This window comes from Cynara cardunculus (genome assembly GCF_001531365.2).
Source record: "Cynara cardunculus var. scolymus isolate 2C chromosome LG 13, CcrdV1, whole genome shotgun sequence".
Classification (NCBI taxonomy): domain Eukaryota; kingdom Viridiplantae; phylum Streptophyta; class Magnoliopsida; order Asterales; family Asteraceae; genus Cynara; species Cynara cardunculus.
The window spans coordinates 4147814-4164840 of record NC_037540.1 but is presented as its reverse complement, the minus strand read 5'-3'; the positions used below and the strand labels follow the sequence as shown (position 1 = coordinate 4164840).

Below are 17027 nucleotides of genomic sequence, written 5' to 3'. Positions count from 1 at the left end.
TTCTTTTTAAATATTTTAATAAAATATTTAATTAATTATTTTTCGAGAAATTATTAATTGACGAAGATATATGAAGTCGACCAACTTTGTTTTTATTTATATGATATGTAATGGCTATTAAAAATCATCATTAATTTTTTCTAAAAATTATATTTAGTTATACAAATTCAATTTCTTGTTTTATCCCCTTAAAAGTATTTGGCATAAATAGCTCTCAATAACTTGCTTGTCATGTAAGCAATAACCGAGGATAGAGGGAGTTTCAAATTTTTTATATATTATATATAATAAGTAAAAAAAAAATTAAAATATATTAATTAATTAACATATCTTATTATTTAATTTTCTTTACCATCTGGTTTGTATTAACTAACATATTATATTATTAATGAATTATTTTAAATACATTACGAATTATTAAAATTTATTAATTTTTAAACGTGTCATTTTTTTACATTTTTTAACTAGGTTATGAGCTAGTTTTTAACAAACGTATTCAGTTTATCAACTATCTTATCAGTCATCAGCTAACTTATCAACCACAAATTAACTAATATATCAAATATAACCTTAATAGAACAACAACCTATTATTCATCTCATATTTTTTGGTTAGTCTAAAGATAATAAATTGAATTTCTTTAAAAATCCCGTGAACTCCACAAATCGCAGAATTTACCATGCATTTCGGATGGAAATGAATTTCATTTCACCCATTTGATATTGGAAGATAAAATTACCCTTTAACTAATAAAAAAATTATTGTATCATTAACAATATTTATTATTACCATTAATAATATTATTATTTTATTAAATAGTAGTAATAATAATATTTATCAATACTATATTATAAAACATTTGACAAAAACTCTTAAAAACTATTTTTATATATGAAATACTCAGGGCCGGTCCTAAGATTTTTGATACCCTGTGCGAAAATAATAAAAAATTCCCCTAAGCCTATTTTTTTTAAGTCAATGAAACAACGAAACATGCAATCCTTTAAAGAATTTAGAACATGTTCAAGCTAAGTATTTCATCCCGATGTTCAATTTTATTAATTATAATTAAAAAAATACGATGGAGAGGACCTAAAAAGCAAAACCCCCAATACAAAATATAAAATGATAAATCTTGGATTAAAATCGTGCTTCATTCTTTTCCAGTTTTACTTTTTCAATTATTGAAATTAGCAAAATAGAAACTTTACTTCAATATATGGAACTTAAAAGACAAGGAAAAATATAATTAGTTTTTAACTAAAATAGTAAATTACATCCAAACTGTTGTCATAGTTAGCAAATTGTAAAACTTAAAAGTTACAGGTTTAACGACTAAAGACTAAACGCTTATCTATTAGCAGCTTAATAACTTTAATGGAACTAACAGCTTATTCACTCAACTATGCATGACTGTTTCGTAGTGGCTTAATGATATAGAAAGTAACTTATTCAGTAAGCTTCTAGGGGGAGCTTTATATAGAAAGCCAAATTTTTTTTTTCAAACATGTCCCTTCCAACTAAAAAAACGCTCCTTACTTCTGCGAAAAAACTCTCCGAAACAAAAACTCTTCTAACTTATACAAACAGATTAATTCATACAGACAACTTTATACAAACAAAAACTTTTCCAACTTTTTCCAACGATGAGCATTTAATATTCATCACTACTAGGCATTGGACCTGTTTTTATAGTCGAAAATTCAGTTGGCCAATTCTCAAATTATTAAACTCAAAACTAGTAAAAAATGGCAATTTGATGTCCCTTTAGGCTTTGATGCCCTGTGCGGCCGCACGTGGCCAGAGCCGGCCCTGGAAATACTGCTTATTGATGCATATTACTTAAAACTCAAGATTACAAGTAAATTGTGTTTAAATACAACTTATTAAGCTCAATGTTTGTATTCGTGTAACTAACTGTAGATAAATATAATAAAATACAGGATAAAATTCTTATTTTAAATATAAAATCTAAAATATAATTAGGATAATTATTGATATCTAACAGAATATTTAGTTATTATCTTCATAAAAATTATATATATTAAACCAAAAATAAATTACTTCGTTATTAAACATAAATTAAATTATAATAAAAAAATTGAATTAAGAAATTACATAAAAAATGAAAACTTTTATATATTTTTAATTTTTATGATATCTTCATATATATATATATATATATATATATATTTTATTAAGAAAAACATTATTGCTTACTCAAAACCACATAAATTCGTATTATAATATCGACAGAGACCAAAAAAATAAAATGAAACATTGAAATCGAGATATATCTCGTTACATTGCGCGAGTACCATTCTAGTTATTAATAATGATATTATAATTATTGTTTAATAAAAACAATAATACATGTACATAATGGTCTTGATTTAACAATAATAAAATTACTATTACTATTACTACTATTATTTTATAATAAAATATTTTCTTTATTATTATTTCATAATCATAATAATATCATTGTAATTATTATCTCATATTATTATTATTGTTATTAAGTTTACACATTTTATTAATAATGGTAATTTTAGCAATAAATCACAAAATGGGTATTTTTGTCCGTTATCATCATCTCATTCCAATTCTGAAACTACTTTTTACAAACTAAACAAACATGTTCCAATTATTTTAACGATATGTATTCCAATTCCCATTGACCAAACAAGTAATCAGATTTGTTTTTAACTCTTTTTATCCAGATTTCAAAATTCCTCTGACATATTTCATTTTCTTTAGACTCTGTAACAACAAAACTTGCTTTCTAGAACACCTTTTAGAAAGTGTTATATAAAAAGAGTATTAATACAATTTACTTTTTAAGTTCTATTAAATTATCTAATTTCATTCCCAAAAATTATTATTTAATATAACAAAAACGTGTTAGAAAAGCAAACTTTGGAAATTTTTTTAAAGTAGTGTAACGCATTTGGATAGAATCCACATAAATATTTCTATAAAACTTTAAATTCATATATTAATACTAGATGTGATAAGAAAGAGACTTGAGACTTGGTCTCTTACACTTTGATGTATGGTATGGCTAATCAAGAAATGGACTTAAAATTTGTTTCTTGCACTTTATGTATGGCTAAGGGTACATGGTCCATGCTTTACTTACTATTTTGTTATTTTCCCACAAGGCATTGGAATTTGCTGCCACTAAACTCAACAAGTTGTCAACTTAAATGTGTATTATTATGTTAACCAATCAAACGTAAACGTTTTAAAAGCAGAAAATGAAAGGCCTCGAGTAAAGTAAAATAAATGAGTTAGAAAACCGATCGAGTGCCATCCAAGCGTCATCTTGGTCTTCGTTGTAGCGGGCCTGGCCTTGCTTCTTTTCTTTGCTATTGAATCTGAGTGTGACACTTCATTCCCGGCTTTTCTTTCGACCACATAAGATTACATTTTATAATTTAATTTACTTTCTTTATTAATATTCCTTTCATGGAAATCAATCTTATAGCTAAAAGACATGCCTTTTGAAAATTGTTTTTGATTATTAATTTTTGCATTTAATAATGTAAATTTTTTAGAATATCTTTATATATCAAAAAATCAATTTTGGCTTATATTTTGTAATCGTTGTATTTATTTTGAGATGGATGTGAGATACATGTTTTATGGGTATATAAATATTGCGAAATATATATCTATACTATATTATAACACATTTGAAAAAAACTCTTAAAAACCAATTTTTTTATGCATGAAATATTGTTTATTGATGCATATTACTTAAAATTCAAGATTACAAATAAATTGTACGTAAATACAACTTATTAATGTTTCATGTCTGAATTCGTGTCATTAACTGCAGATAAATATTTTATTTTAAATATAAAAAAATCTAAAATATAATTAGGATAATAATTGAGTTCTAACATTACTTAATTGTTATCCTTATAAAAAATATTATATAATTAAATCAGAAATAAATTATAAAAAAATTATATTAAATAAATTACACAAAAAACAAGAACCTTCAAATAGTTAATTTGATACCAATATTGATTTACTTATTTTCGAAATTTTAGGATATATTTAAATTTATATTTTATTCAAAAATAAAAACATTATATCTTTCTCAAAGACCATATAAAAACCATGTTAGAACATCTACAGAGACGAAATAAAAATGACACATCAAAACCGAGATATATATCGCTGTATTACGCGAGTACCTTCTAGTATGTATGTATATATGAAGGAGGTTTACTTTGCAAACCATGTTATTTGTACAAACCATAAAAAACCTCATTTAACCAATCATAATTTTTCATTTTATTTATTTTTTTGTAATTACGAGAGGTTGATTAATCATTTTTATTGATAAGAGTGTTAATCATGGATATTATCATCTTCATTATTTTAATTTTAGAGAAATACATGAAACAGTTTCATTAAAATTTCATTAAATATTATATGAAACAACTTTATCAAAAAAATATTATATGAAACAATTTCACAAGATTAAATAATTTCATGAAAAAATTTCATAAGATTAAACAATGAAATCGATGTATAAGGGTGATTTGCACGGTTTGTACAAATTGAGTTGTTTGCATTTGATCGCTCCTCTGTGTGTGTGTGTGTATGTGTGTGTGTATGTGTATATATATATATATATATATATATATATAGGGTATATTTCAAATACAACCATGTCCATTTGTACAACCAACGCAACCCAATTAATTGATATATTTATGGAAACAATGAGAGTTTATTTATTATGATTTGAATATTTATGGAAGATGAATATGGTTCATTAATTATGATCAATACTTTATATTAGGAAACAATCAAAACTTTTATGAAATCACATATAAATCAAATGAAATGGACGGTTGAGATTGAGTTGTATTGGTTGCATAAATGTCAAGGGTTGTATAATAACCAACCTCTATATATACATATTCCATAAATATTCAAATCATAATAAATGAACTCTCATCATTTCCATAAATATCTCAATTAATTGGGTTGCATTGGTTGTAATAAACTTGTTAGGATTTTAATAAACCTGTCTTTATTGGTATTTAACGCATGTATTATATATTTCCATAAACAATTAAATATTGAATAAATACTTTCGGCAATACACCCTCGAAAGAAACATATGTATCAAGTGTCTCCTATCTGAAATTATACGGTATTTTCGTTGACCGGCATCAAATACTTGTAAGTCTCCCCTCACGGTTTTGTTTCGGAACATTCTCTATATCGCGAAATTTTGTGGTCCTCCACTTCTTTTTTCCATTTTGTACTTTTCAAACACGATGACAAATCATTAATCAGTCTCACTCCAACTTAAGTTGTTTCTTTACATCATTAATTAACGTTTGCTATTTTTGTACGTATTTCTGATCAATAATGTCACCATATTTGTTTCGCAAAGTGTGTGACTTGAATACGTAGAGCTACGTTACTTTCTACAAGAACATGAAGTTCAAACACAAAATCGTCAGAAGCTCCATCAAACTTTTTAAGCATCTCTCTTATTTTCATCATGTTTTCCTATTTTCGCTATTTTTCATCTTCATTGCCTCCTCTACCCACCGCCCCACCACCATACTCTCTGCCCCCCACCATTAGCACCATCACCATCTATCGTTTCCAACTAAAAAAAACCGGATTTATAAGATATCAAAATTATTTAACTGATTTAATATATAGATTGTTTTATTAGGTTCATAAGATTAAGCAATTATGGTCCTATAACATTGCATGGAGTAGGTTTATAAGATACTTTTGGACCAACAAGTTTTTTAGGACAATTTTTAAGTAAATCATCATATTAATTTTTTGTGACACTGTTTGAAAGATACGTCTTATAAAAACAAGTGTTCTATAAAAATATTTGTTGACAATTCTAAAAAATGTCCTATAAAAAGATAACAAACTCTTTATTTTTGCAACGTGTTAAAAAAACTTGTTAAAATTATTGCAACGCTTTTATATATGACACCTAATGGTTTGGTCATATTAACTTAATTTCTATAACACAAATTATTGATACTTAAACATTTTTACGTCATATAAATTCGGTTTTATTATAATATCCCTCTCTCTTCTTTCTTCAACCACAAGGGTGGTGTCTGATTAGTTTGAACTTGAGCTCTAATAAAGTCAAAAGTATCTGGAAGTCTCAGGTTCAAATCCAATAAAAAATAAAAATTCTCTTGTGGCCATTGAGATTCAAATGCGATAACTCTTGGTTACCCACAAAACAAGTGGTTGTTCTGGAATTAATTGGCTCGCATAACGGGTTGAATATTTAAGTTAATATTTTGTTCAAGGATTCAATAAAAAAAGATTCTATTCCTAAATTTTTAGTAACATATTAAAAACATTGTATTTATTTTTTAAACACGTTACAACGTAACAATTTTATATTTTCTGAAAATATATAATATAAAATACTTAATTATAGAATTGTAATCCACCATATCATTACCATCAGCAACACAAGCGAATCGGGTATAGCGGGCACGCCATGACAATGAATCTGCAAGGCACCAATTTATTTATATATATATATATATATATATTTATATTTATAATTATATTTTCATTTTTATTCATGTGTTTTTAATAATTTTTTATGGACTTCACATACATCTGAAATATTAAATAAATGAGGTTGTTACTATAAGAATACCTTTTTATATTCTATAGCTTTTTACGTGTGTCTATTATTGTTCTTTCCTCTTTTTATCATTAAAAACATTTATTTCTCTATCATTATTAATCTATCATTTACTTTCTGACTTTCTCTTTCTACTATTTTTTATTTTATATATATATATATATATATAAATTAGTCTCCCAACATACTTCTTATATCTCATACTTGTTCCCTTTTTGTTTAGTTATTTAATTGTCTTTTGATATAAATTTTATATTAAAATACAAAACTTATATAATTAATATCACGGATAAGAAATTAAGTGTACATTTAAAATAACAATAATAATAATAATAATAATAATAATAATAATAATAATATATCAAATACATATTTAGACTTAAATACTAATTAAAATATATAAACATATATTTTATTAAATAATATAATGATTACTTAATAAAAATATCTATCACCCCTAAATTATTATATTGTCACTTTTCATGCATGATTAATTTGATTCCTCTTCGACCACTCTTTTATTTGGATCAACCATGACACATTTCAGTCAGCACCTTATATATTCAATTACTTATTTAATTATTGTAAATCGTTATAATCTATAAATAAATTATATTTTATCTTGTATTCGATGCCTTCGATTCAATCTCCTCCCCAACAATAGCAATAAATTCTACCATACATAGATAACGATTGTACGCATCCATCTATATCCATATTGAATTATATATATATAATAGTCAACGCTATATCATTTACACATATAATTTATTTATTTTCAGAAATTTATGATATATTTATATCTACATAGTTGTCAAAATATATTATTATAGATACTTCAAAAAAAATGTATGTACATGTTGCCTTGTTAGAATATATTTGTTTCCAAAAACTTAGATGAACCTTCTTCATATGGAAATATACCACAACAATTGGAAACGCACCAACGTTTTACATGATTCAAGCAGGATTTGAATTCTTTTAGATCCTCTTAATTCTTAAACATTATTATGCAAATTAGTCAATTACAAGTATACAATTAACCTTACTCAACCCTATAAGAACAACGCAATCGGAGTGAGCATACACAAACAATTGACTCGAATTTATTAGAGTCTTGTACCTTCGGTACCCTTGAAACAACTGAAGTCCAAATGTTACATTTTATGGCTAAACAAATCTATGTTTAAACTCAAACTCTCACAAGTTTCAATATTTAAGCATAACTTTAATGCATCATGCCTATTTTATACCTAATTTAAACAGAACTCATAAAATTTTCTATATATTAAAAGCCAAACTAAGCAGTAAACAATCTCAATACACGTTTCAAACTTAACTAAAGGACAATATGTACGTAATATGCCCTTGTATCTTTTCGATATATACAAATACTATCAAACTACATGTAATGACGTTTCCACCCCTCCTTTATTACAAGTCCTTATCGTTAACCAAAAGTACCATAATCCCCCCTACTTTATATATATATATATATATATTGAAAACGACATAACATAATAGAAATTTTTTGTACATATTCATAGCCCGGCAGTGAACGGCAATCCGGTCCCCGGAATCCAAGACCCACCGTCCAAGAAATTCCCAACCGTAAATTTTGTTGCCTCGTCGGCACTCGTGATCACATGGTATCCTGGCCACTTCACCCTACCACCTGTGCCGGCACCACCGCCGGTGTTCATATATTCACCATAATACAGTGTACTCAAAGCAAAATTACCATCCCATGGATACCAACCAGCAGAGTTGATTAGGCTATCAAGAGAGCACTTCATGAACACCGTTCTCGAGTACTGCTTCCATGGCCGACCAAGATAGGTCCCGAACGAACCCTCTGAGCCTCTCAGATCAGAAGCAGCCATGACGGCTGAGTTGTGTATTATGATGCCAGTATTCTGGTTAGGGTCGGTTCGGGACTGAGCTGTGATGGTGTTCTTCTGACCACCCAGCGGCTTTCGAACATATATATTGCAGCTTTGGAGAACTGTGGCAGCGTTCCCAAAGACGAAATCTTGGGTCCCGTAGACTTGGCAGTTGCGGTAAAATTGACGTCCAGAGTAGACATAAAGTGTGTCTTGATAGCCTTTGAAGGCACACCCGTAGACGACCGATAGGTCTGAACCAGACCGAAAGGCCACGGCTTGGTGCTGTGCTGGTCCGGCTGTGTTCTCAAACGTCATATCTCGAGCGATGAACCCAGCTCCAGAAACCGCTGGTCAACGGCCAGGATAAAACAATAATATAAGTGAAAGAAAAGCTTATCCGAATTGATAGACATCTGATTTGAGTGTGTGTTTAATTATTAATTAATATAATTAAAATAATGGTTTAATGTGGATAACAATATTTATAATAAACATTACAATAACATATTATTATAATAGATTATTTTATAATCTTTAAATTGGTGGAACCAAACAAGCACTGACATTTATAAATGTCTTAATATATAAAGGTACTTCTGGACTAAAAAACAAGGGAGTAATTTCTTAATACGCTACAAAAAAAAAAAAAAAAACTATGAGCATATGTGAAAGGGTCTTTAATAACCCATATGTCTAAAGGTCAAAGGTTAAGCATGAGATGTGAGTTTCATTCCCATATATAAATTAATGTTATGATTTCTAAAAGACAAAAACAATACGCCATTTATTTTAAATTTAAGTGTATAACAAAATTATTAAGAACTAATTACAAAACAAAACATCTTAATAAACTTATTGTAATATTTTTTATTAAAAAGCCAATTTTAATTGGTGATTATATACCTTTGTAAAAAAAATCATTAAAAAGATTGAAAATAAATCTATTGATATATGAAACCATCAAAAAGAAAAAAAATAATACCAATAAGTTATTTATCGGCCCTATAGGAAAATGATAATTTCATTTCATTTTTTATTATATATATATATATAAAGGTTATAATACAACCCTTTATATTTATAAAACTAATACAACACAATCTTAACCGTTCATTTAATTTGATAAATATGTGATTTCATAAATTTTTTTATTGTTTCTGAATATAAAATATTGATTATAATTATTAAACCTTAATCATTTTTCATAAATATTTAAATCATAATAAATCAACTCTCATTATTTTCATAAATATCTCAATTGACTGAGTTGCATTGGTTGTACAAATGTGATGAATTGTATTTGAAACATCTTCTATATATATTTGTATGACATAAATTTATTAATATATATAGCATAAATTTATTTTTCCATTTTAAGTGACTAAGGGCCTTATTTATTAACACTAAATCCAAACAAATACAGATATTGACTTAGTCCACTTTTCTATGATTTTAATTAACATGAAAAGGATGTAATACATAAGTTAGTTAAAAATAAACTAATTACAAGAAACTTATCAATTTACTGTTAAGTAAGATGTGATATTTTTGTGATTAAACAAATATATATATATATATATATATATATATATATGAAATATTACGAGATGAAGCAAATAAGATTAACGAAAAATTATAAACAACCAAATGTGAGGAGGGTATCTGAGTTTATTTGTTCTATTTGTTGTATATAAATATTTTATACTTTAAAAAAAATGATTGAACCGTTTGTTGATTTAACTCTTAATAAATATAAAATCTCCAACCTCGAAATCTTTAATGTCATATCGACTTATATTTCCATATTCGTCTCTCATACAAAGCTGGAAATTCAATAAATATTTAAAGAAAACACAAAAAATAATTTCTGAATTTTTGTGAAAGACTGGATGATCAACATGTTATGTTAATTTATATTATATCATTTAAACCCTGCAAAATTTGAAGTACCCATTTTACATAGTTGCAAAATACATATCTTAAATATTATTTTATACTTATTATATAACTAAATTTAATGACGATAAATGTATCGATATGTTTTTTAATCTCGTGTCACTTTCATGTTATGCATGGTATGGACTTCTGTAGTTCTTGCTATATATATATATATATATGTATGTATGTATGTATGTATATGCTATGGTATTAAAGTCTTCCTTAACTAAATGGAACATATAACATCAACTGCTAGATGACATGCAAGGGATATTTATAAACATGAGAATGACATTTGGTTGAAATATCATAAAGATTTTCTGATGCATGATTTGGTCGAAGAAAAAAAATATGTGACAAATTAATTGACTCACCAAAGGTTGCTGACCGGAAAGTTGTCGAACCACCTTGCACATTTTTGTCACTTGTAACGATTGTAGAACCCATACCATCTCCAACGAACATCAAATTCTGCATCGTCTTCTTGATATCTACATTCTCCTTGTAAACACCGGCTTTCACGTATATGACAAATCTCGAGTTTCCTTTCCTAAGGCTAGGCACAGCAGAAACGGCCTCGGATATGGTCTTGTAGTTACCAGAACCATCTTGAGCAACCACTATATTGGCTGAGGTAGCACCGGAGGGGGTTGCAAGAAGCTTTCTATCACTTATTGACAACCATTTTGGGAATTTATTTGTTGCCAGGAGTCTTCTCCCTTTAATCTGTTCAGGACTTATAGCTAATGGAGCTACGGCTTTGTTTATAGCAAGAGAGTTGCTAAGGTACTTTGAGAAGCCACTTAAAGAAGATTGAAAAGTGTGAAGATGGGAAGACAAGTTGAAATCAAGAAAACCATTTTGGCATGTTTCATGATTGGTAGAGGCTGAACTAAGCCATGTTTGGATATCGTTACTGTTGGCAGAACCAAGAGAACGATTTAGTTGATAAACCGAGTCCTCATAAAGCTCCATACAGTCAACCCAAGCAGACTTAGCCCTTGGTTCAAAAGAACTCAGGTCCATAGCCGAAACAAGCTCATGGGCATGCTGAGCTTGAGCCAAAGTAGACACAAGGGTGGTTTGGCGAACCTCAAACCAGGTTTGTTTACTAGTCTTCCCAATCAAAGAAGTGCAAATTTCAGGATGAGGGGTTTGACTGCATACAGAGAATGTGGTGGTAGGAGTGGAGCCATGAACGACTCTTAAAGGAGTGAACAGGATTGCAAGAACATGAAGAAAAGCGAAAGAAAAAGCATAGTAAAAGTCCATACTTTGGTAGCTGATAAATCTCTTGTAAAAGGGTTTTATGATATGAGAATGAGAAGAGGGAGAGTTTCTTTATATAGGCCATGCATGATGGATACGCAATTAAAGAATCTATGGACTACGGGCATGAAGCTTCCTTAATTAGTTATCTGATTACTTGTCAATTATCTAATCACCCTCTTTTATGATATTTTTATTTTTGGATAATAATATCTGCAATAATTAGAACGTTAATGATATATATATAATTAATAATTAATTCAAAAAAGTGAGAAGACTAGCAAACACTTCCCTTTTAATTTGTCTACGCCCTTGTTAATCATCTAGCAGCCAGTGTTTGACTGCAATCAACCATTGTAAGAGACTATGCCTGCAGTTAAAACCAATTGAAAAAGGTTGGCTTGAATATTCCATCAAACAACAAGAAAATAACAATTTTAACAAGGTTTGCTTGACTTCTTCTGCATACCAAAAGGTTAAGTATTATTTATAGAAAAAATCGGCAGGAAGCAAGCACCGTAGCTCGCTAGCTAATTAACGTATCGATATAACACTTAAAAACGATTTCATGATTGTGACGAACGATCTCAAACATGTACAAATATATAGTAGGCACTTATTTTATCCGACAAGTTCATTTATTTAGCAACCATGCTAGTCATGATAAATAGTATGAAAAATCGAATGAAAGTCGCGATATTTATGATAAATGATGTTCATGAATGTTTAAGAATATTCATTATAAAATAATTCATGAATAAAATGAACTTTCCCTTTTTGTTGTAATTGATAATTAAAATAAAAAGAAAATGAAGGTTGTAATACATAGTTGGGAGGTTTTGAAAATGAGATTACACCTAAAGGATAAACTCGTGAAAGGCTCGATTGGATATGAACTTTTTTGTGTCCTTTATGGGCATTAGGTGAACCATACATACACTACTTCTTGTCAATCTTCTATTACGCCACTTGGTCTTAACCTTTCAGATACCCATTGTCCATGTCATTATCCTCTTCATACGTGTGCTAAACCGGGTGGTCCATTTGTCAAGCCATCAAGTGAGCCAACATACACCCATTGTCCATATCAACATCCTCTTTCAAATGTGTTGTGCACTCGGTGGTCCATTTGTCAAGCCACCAAGTGATCGATTAGCAAAAAGGATCACAGGGTTAATTACAGATCGTTCAGCTTCTATTTATGTGTGTTCCATTTTCATATTTTTCAAGAGTTGAGAAATATATAAGAACGTGAAAACTGCATGTATGCTTCACAAATGGTACGCTATCTCTTTGATTGCCAAAACACAAAGAGTTGTGTTCCTCATCTATTTCCATATTGTAGCTAAGAATGGATAAAGTAACTTATACTACTTATGCAACAAGCATTGATCTTTTTGGTACTAGGACCTTGAAAACGACCCGTGAACAAATAACGCACAAATCAATCCAAGCGATCACGCAAGTGCAAAAATAAATGGTGTATACAAATATGGCGAGCGTATGATGACATCTAGTGCGATTAAATTCCGTTATTGCGATTGTCTAAAGAAATCTTGATAACTACATTTCGTTGTAGTGGATTTATATATGTTACAATCTTGAAAATATGAGGCCTTTAAGGAGATTTTCCCTATGAATGTTTGTTCTTGTAGCCATAAATGTTGGCAAACATATTGTCCTACTTACCTATGCCCAAAACTAGGTATGCTTAAACAGGCTTGTTTTGAGAATAACTTTCTTAAAATGGTGAATAATTTATTATATATATATATATATATATATATATATATATATATATGATTTTAATTGGTTAATATTGGACCTAAAAAACGTATGCATGATTCAGAGCATTTACATCAAGTATCAAATGAAACAACTAACATAAGATATATACTTACAGACTTTCTGAGGCCTCCACTTAATTGTGTCTGAGGTGTTTGTTTGAAGAACCAAGTGGTAGTAGAATGTTGTGTTGGGTGCATGGGTGGGTTGGGTTGGGTTAATTTTAATATGAAAGAGCCAAGATGGTGAGTCACTTGCACCCATTTCTTCACATACTGACTCGTGTCATGCCAAATGTCTTGAGCCCGTAATTTTGCGTCATTCTTCTAATTACAGTGAAATGAATGCATGGAGAATTGAAGTTGGTGTCCATTTGTGAGAGTTTAAGGGTCTTACGTATCACAAATTCGACACGTATACATATACATAGCAATTCTAACGTCACTTAAATACAAGCAGCACCGCTAATTAGTTACTGTAACCTTTGTTTTTGTCAGTATCATCAACGCATTCTTTATTTAATTATTGGAAAACCGAAATTTTACGATATTGGATAAGTTATGTGCTTAAGAGGTATTTTTGGCATAACAGCTTGTATATTGTATCATGTGTATAAATACTTATACAATCTATTTCATCTCTGTATGTATATGTTAACTTTAGAATGTCTCTCACAGGTGGGTTATAAAAGACAAATCTCTTTCTTTGTGGCCACGAAGGTTTAAATACGATAACTCTGGACTATCTGTAAAGCAGACGGTTATCCTAAGATTAGTCGGCTCGCATAATGAGCAGAATATTCAGGTTAATTAAAAAAAAGACAAATCTCATTTGAAGTCAGTCAAATTACTGATAATCAACCTTTTTATTCAAATGTTTATCAAATAAAGTCACATATCTTTTTAAGTATATCGACCATAGAAGAGTGAGGCCCACTTTCTCTTTAGTGGTCATTTTATTCCGAAGCTTTTATCATACAAAATACTAAATAACCATTTTAAAATTTTAAAAGCTAAGAGGCTGTTTACCAAACGCTTATCTGGGTAAGCATTTATCAAGTCCTATTACCTCAACGGATGAATATGATAAGAACCAAAAATCTTACCCCAGTAAAAGCGAGACAAGGACCATGAATCTTACCCGTAAGTGAGAATGACGACTGTTACCACGGTAAGTGTTTACTGGGTAAATTATTGCATACAATATCGTTTTGGTGGAATAAAATCTTACCCAATAAATAAGTAGTAGTGTTAAATTTTATCGATAAGTACTTACCAAGTAATTGTGTTTGGTAAACAAACCCTAATTTAGTTTATCATGCAAAATGTGAAATCTTTATGATTCCTTGACCTCTTTGGCCGAATATATGCAGCTTGTAAAGTCACGAGTCATAATGTTTTCAAATGCTAATTATTCAAAATGTAAGACTTGTGAGTTGTGGACCGTGCAACTTTATTTTTATTTTTGCGAAAAATGTATTTTGTGTTAAAACAATTATTCTATTAAGAAAATTATTTGAAAACTACAAAACAAATTTACGTAAATTATACCAAGTAATCATTTATGATAGTTATCGGTAAAAGTTCAAAAAAACCAACGAATTTTTATCATTTTGAATGGTTTAGTTCCTAAATTGTTTTTTTGAATGAAAAACAATTTTAAATGATTAAGACTTTGAATTTTTTTTAAAAATAAAAATAAATCATAAAACTTTTATTAGTCGGTTAATGTAATCATTTTTTGTTAAAAAAATTAACTAATTTTTAAAAGTGTGATAGTTTATTTATTAAAAAATATTGTACAAAATTAATCTAAGCCCGATCTTCAGAATTTCATTTAACAACATACTGTACAAAATTAATCTAAGCCCGATCTCAATGTGATGCCAATCTTTGCTCTGGGCCATCGTCATTGGATGTAATTTTGTGGGCCACAAATATTTGGGCTCATAACTTCGGGAATTTAGTCCATTGTTATTGCAGTTGTAAATCCACCCTATTAAGTATTAACACAAAAATGTTAATCTAAAAATAGAGGAAATTAAGATAACTTTGATAAATGTTTGTTTTTAAATAGAAATCAGTATTTATAAAACCAAGTCACGAAATAAATTAAGCTTTAATGTTACGATGTCATTCACATCTAGTGATGGCCAAATCGGCCAGACCCGGCCTGGGACCGGGACCGGTAAGGACCGGTTATGAGACCGAAAACTGGGACCGGTTGGAGTTTTTGGTAATTTCGTGGGACAGGGACCGAGACCGGTTATGGACCGACCCGGCCCGAAAATTCAAATAATTTTATAAATAAATGTATTTTTAAATAATTTTATAATTTATTTTTATAAGACAATGTATTTTTAATTATATTAAAACGCATTTTTAAAGTGTATTTGAGTGACCCAATTGTAAATTTTATAATGTATTAAAAATATATATCATTAGAAAAGTTAAAAAAAATCTTATTTTTAATGTCAGGACCGGTTGGGACCGGGACCGGCGGCCCATAACCGGTTATGAAGTACCTTGACCGGTCATACCATTTTCGACCGAGACCGGTTACGCCGGAACCGGTTATGGCCAGTTATGAGAAAGCTTGATACCGATTAACTGGCCTGGTCGGAACCGGTTTTTGACCATCACTATTCACATCACATCAGTGTTTGTAGCTTTTGTAGGTTGTTGGTCACGTTTTGAGCGGATTAAGCTTACACTAATTTATTCTTTTTGTTTTCTACTTATAATAATTTTCATATATTTCTCTCACTTAAATATTTAACTTTGAAAAAATGGTATTTTTTAAATAAACATACACAAATATAATGCAATTAACATGTGTTAAAAAATGATTGTTTTATTATTAATTAAACGAAAAATAGCACCAAATTCTATACGTTTTGTAAAATTAATGTTAAATTGGTAATAAATCAATTGTGATCAATCGATGATTAAATGCCATAAATTAACTTAAGATTTTAGAAATTAAATTTACTCCTAAGTTTAAATCGACATAACATTATGTCATTTGTTAATTATGCCTTTATTTAAAATAACCCCACATCTTTCACTTTAACACATAACATTTCGAATATGTAAAACAATTAAAATAACATTATTTTATATGATATATTTTCATATAATAGATATGCAAAGTTCTTGTTTAAGTTAACAATTCATATGACTTCTTTTTGTATCTATACTATATTATAAAACATTTGACAAAAACTCTTAAAAACCATTTTTTATGTATAAAGTACTGTATATTGATGCATATTACTTAAAATTCAAGATTACAAGTAAATTATGCATAAATATAATTTATTAAAGCTCTATGTTTGAATTCCTGTAACTAACTGAGGATAAACATAATTAAATAGAAGACAAACATCTTATTTTAAAATATAATTAGGATAATTATCGAGTTCTAACAAAATAAATTAATTATTATCTTTATAAGAAAATTATATTATTAAA

At 28.7% G+C, this 17027-nt stretch overlaps 1 protein-coding gene across 1 annotated transcript; it reads right to left on the bottom strand.

Annotated features, from left to right (window-relative positions):
• Positions 1 to 7945: 7945 nt before the first annotated feature.
• LOC112524535 (pectinesterase) lies at positions 7946 to 11910 on the bottom strand. Its single transcript, XM_025134391.1, has 2 exons — positions 10875 to 11910; positions 7946 to 8909 (listed from the first exon to the last, which is right to left on the bottom strand). The coding sequence occupies exons 1-2, from the start codon at positions 11770 to 11772 to the stop codon at positions 8218 to 8220; spliced, it is 1590 nt and encodes a 529-aa protein (XP_024990159.1). The 5' UTR covers positions 11773 to 11910; the 3' UTR covers positions 7946 to 8217.
• Positions 11911 to 17027: the final 5117 nt, after the last annotated feature.

Excerpts from the sequence above, each read along its gene's own strand:
- LOC112524535 (XM_025134391.1), bottom strand. The coding sequence starts at position 11,772 with ATGGACTTTTACTATGCTTTTTCTTTCGCTTTTCTTCATGTTCTTGCA. Across the intron at positions 8,910-10,874 it reads TTTCCGGTCAGCAACCTTTG|CGGTTTCTGGAGCTGGGTTC; the intron begins GTGAGTCAATTA and ends GCCGTTGACCAG.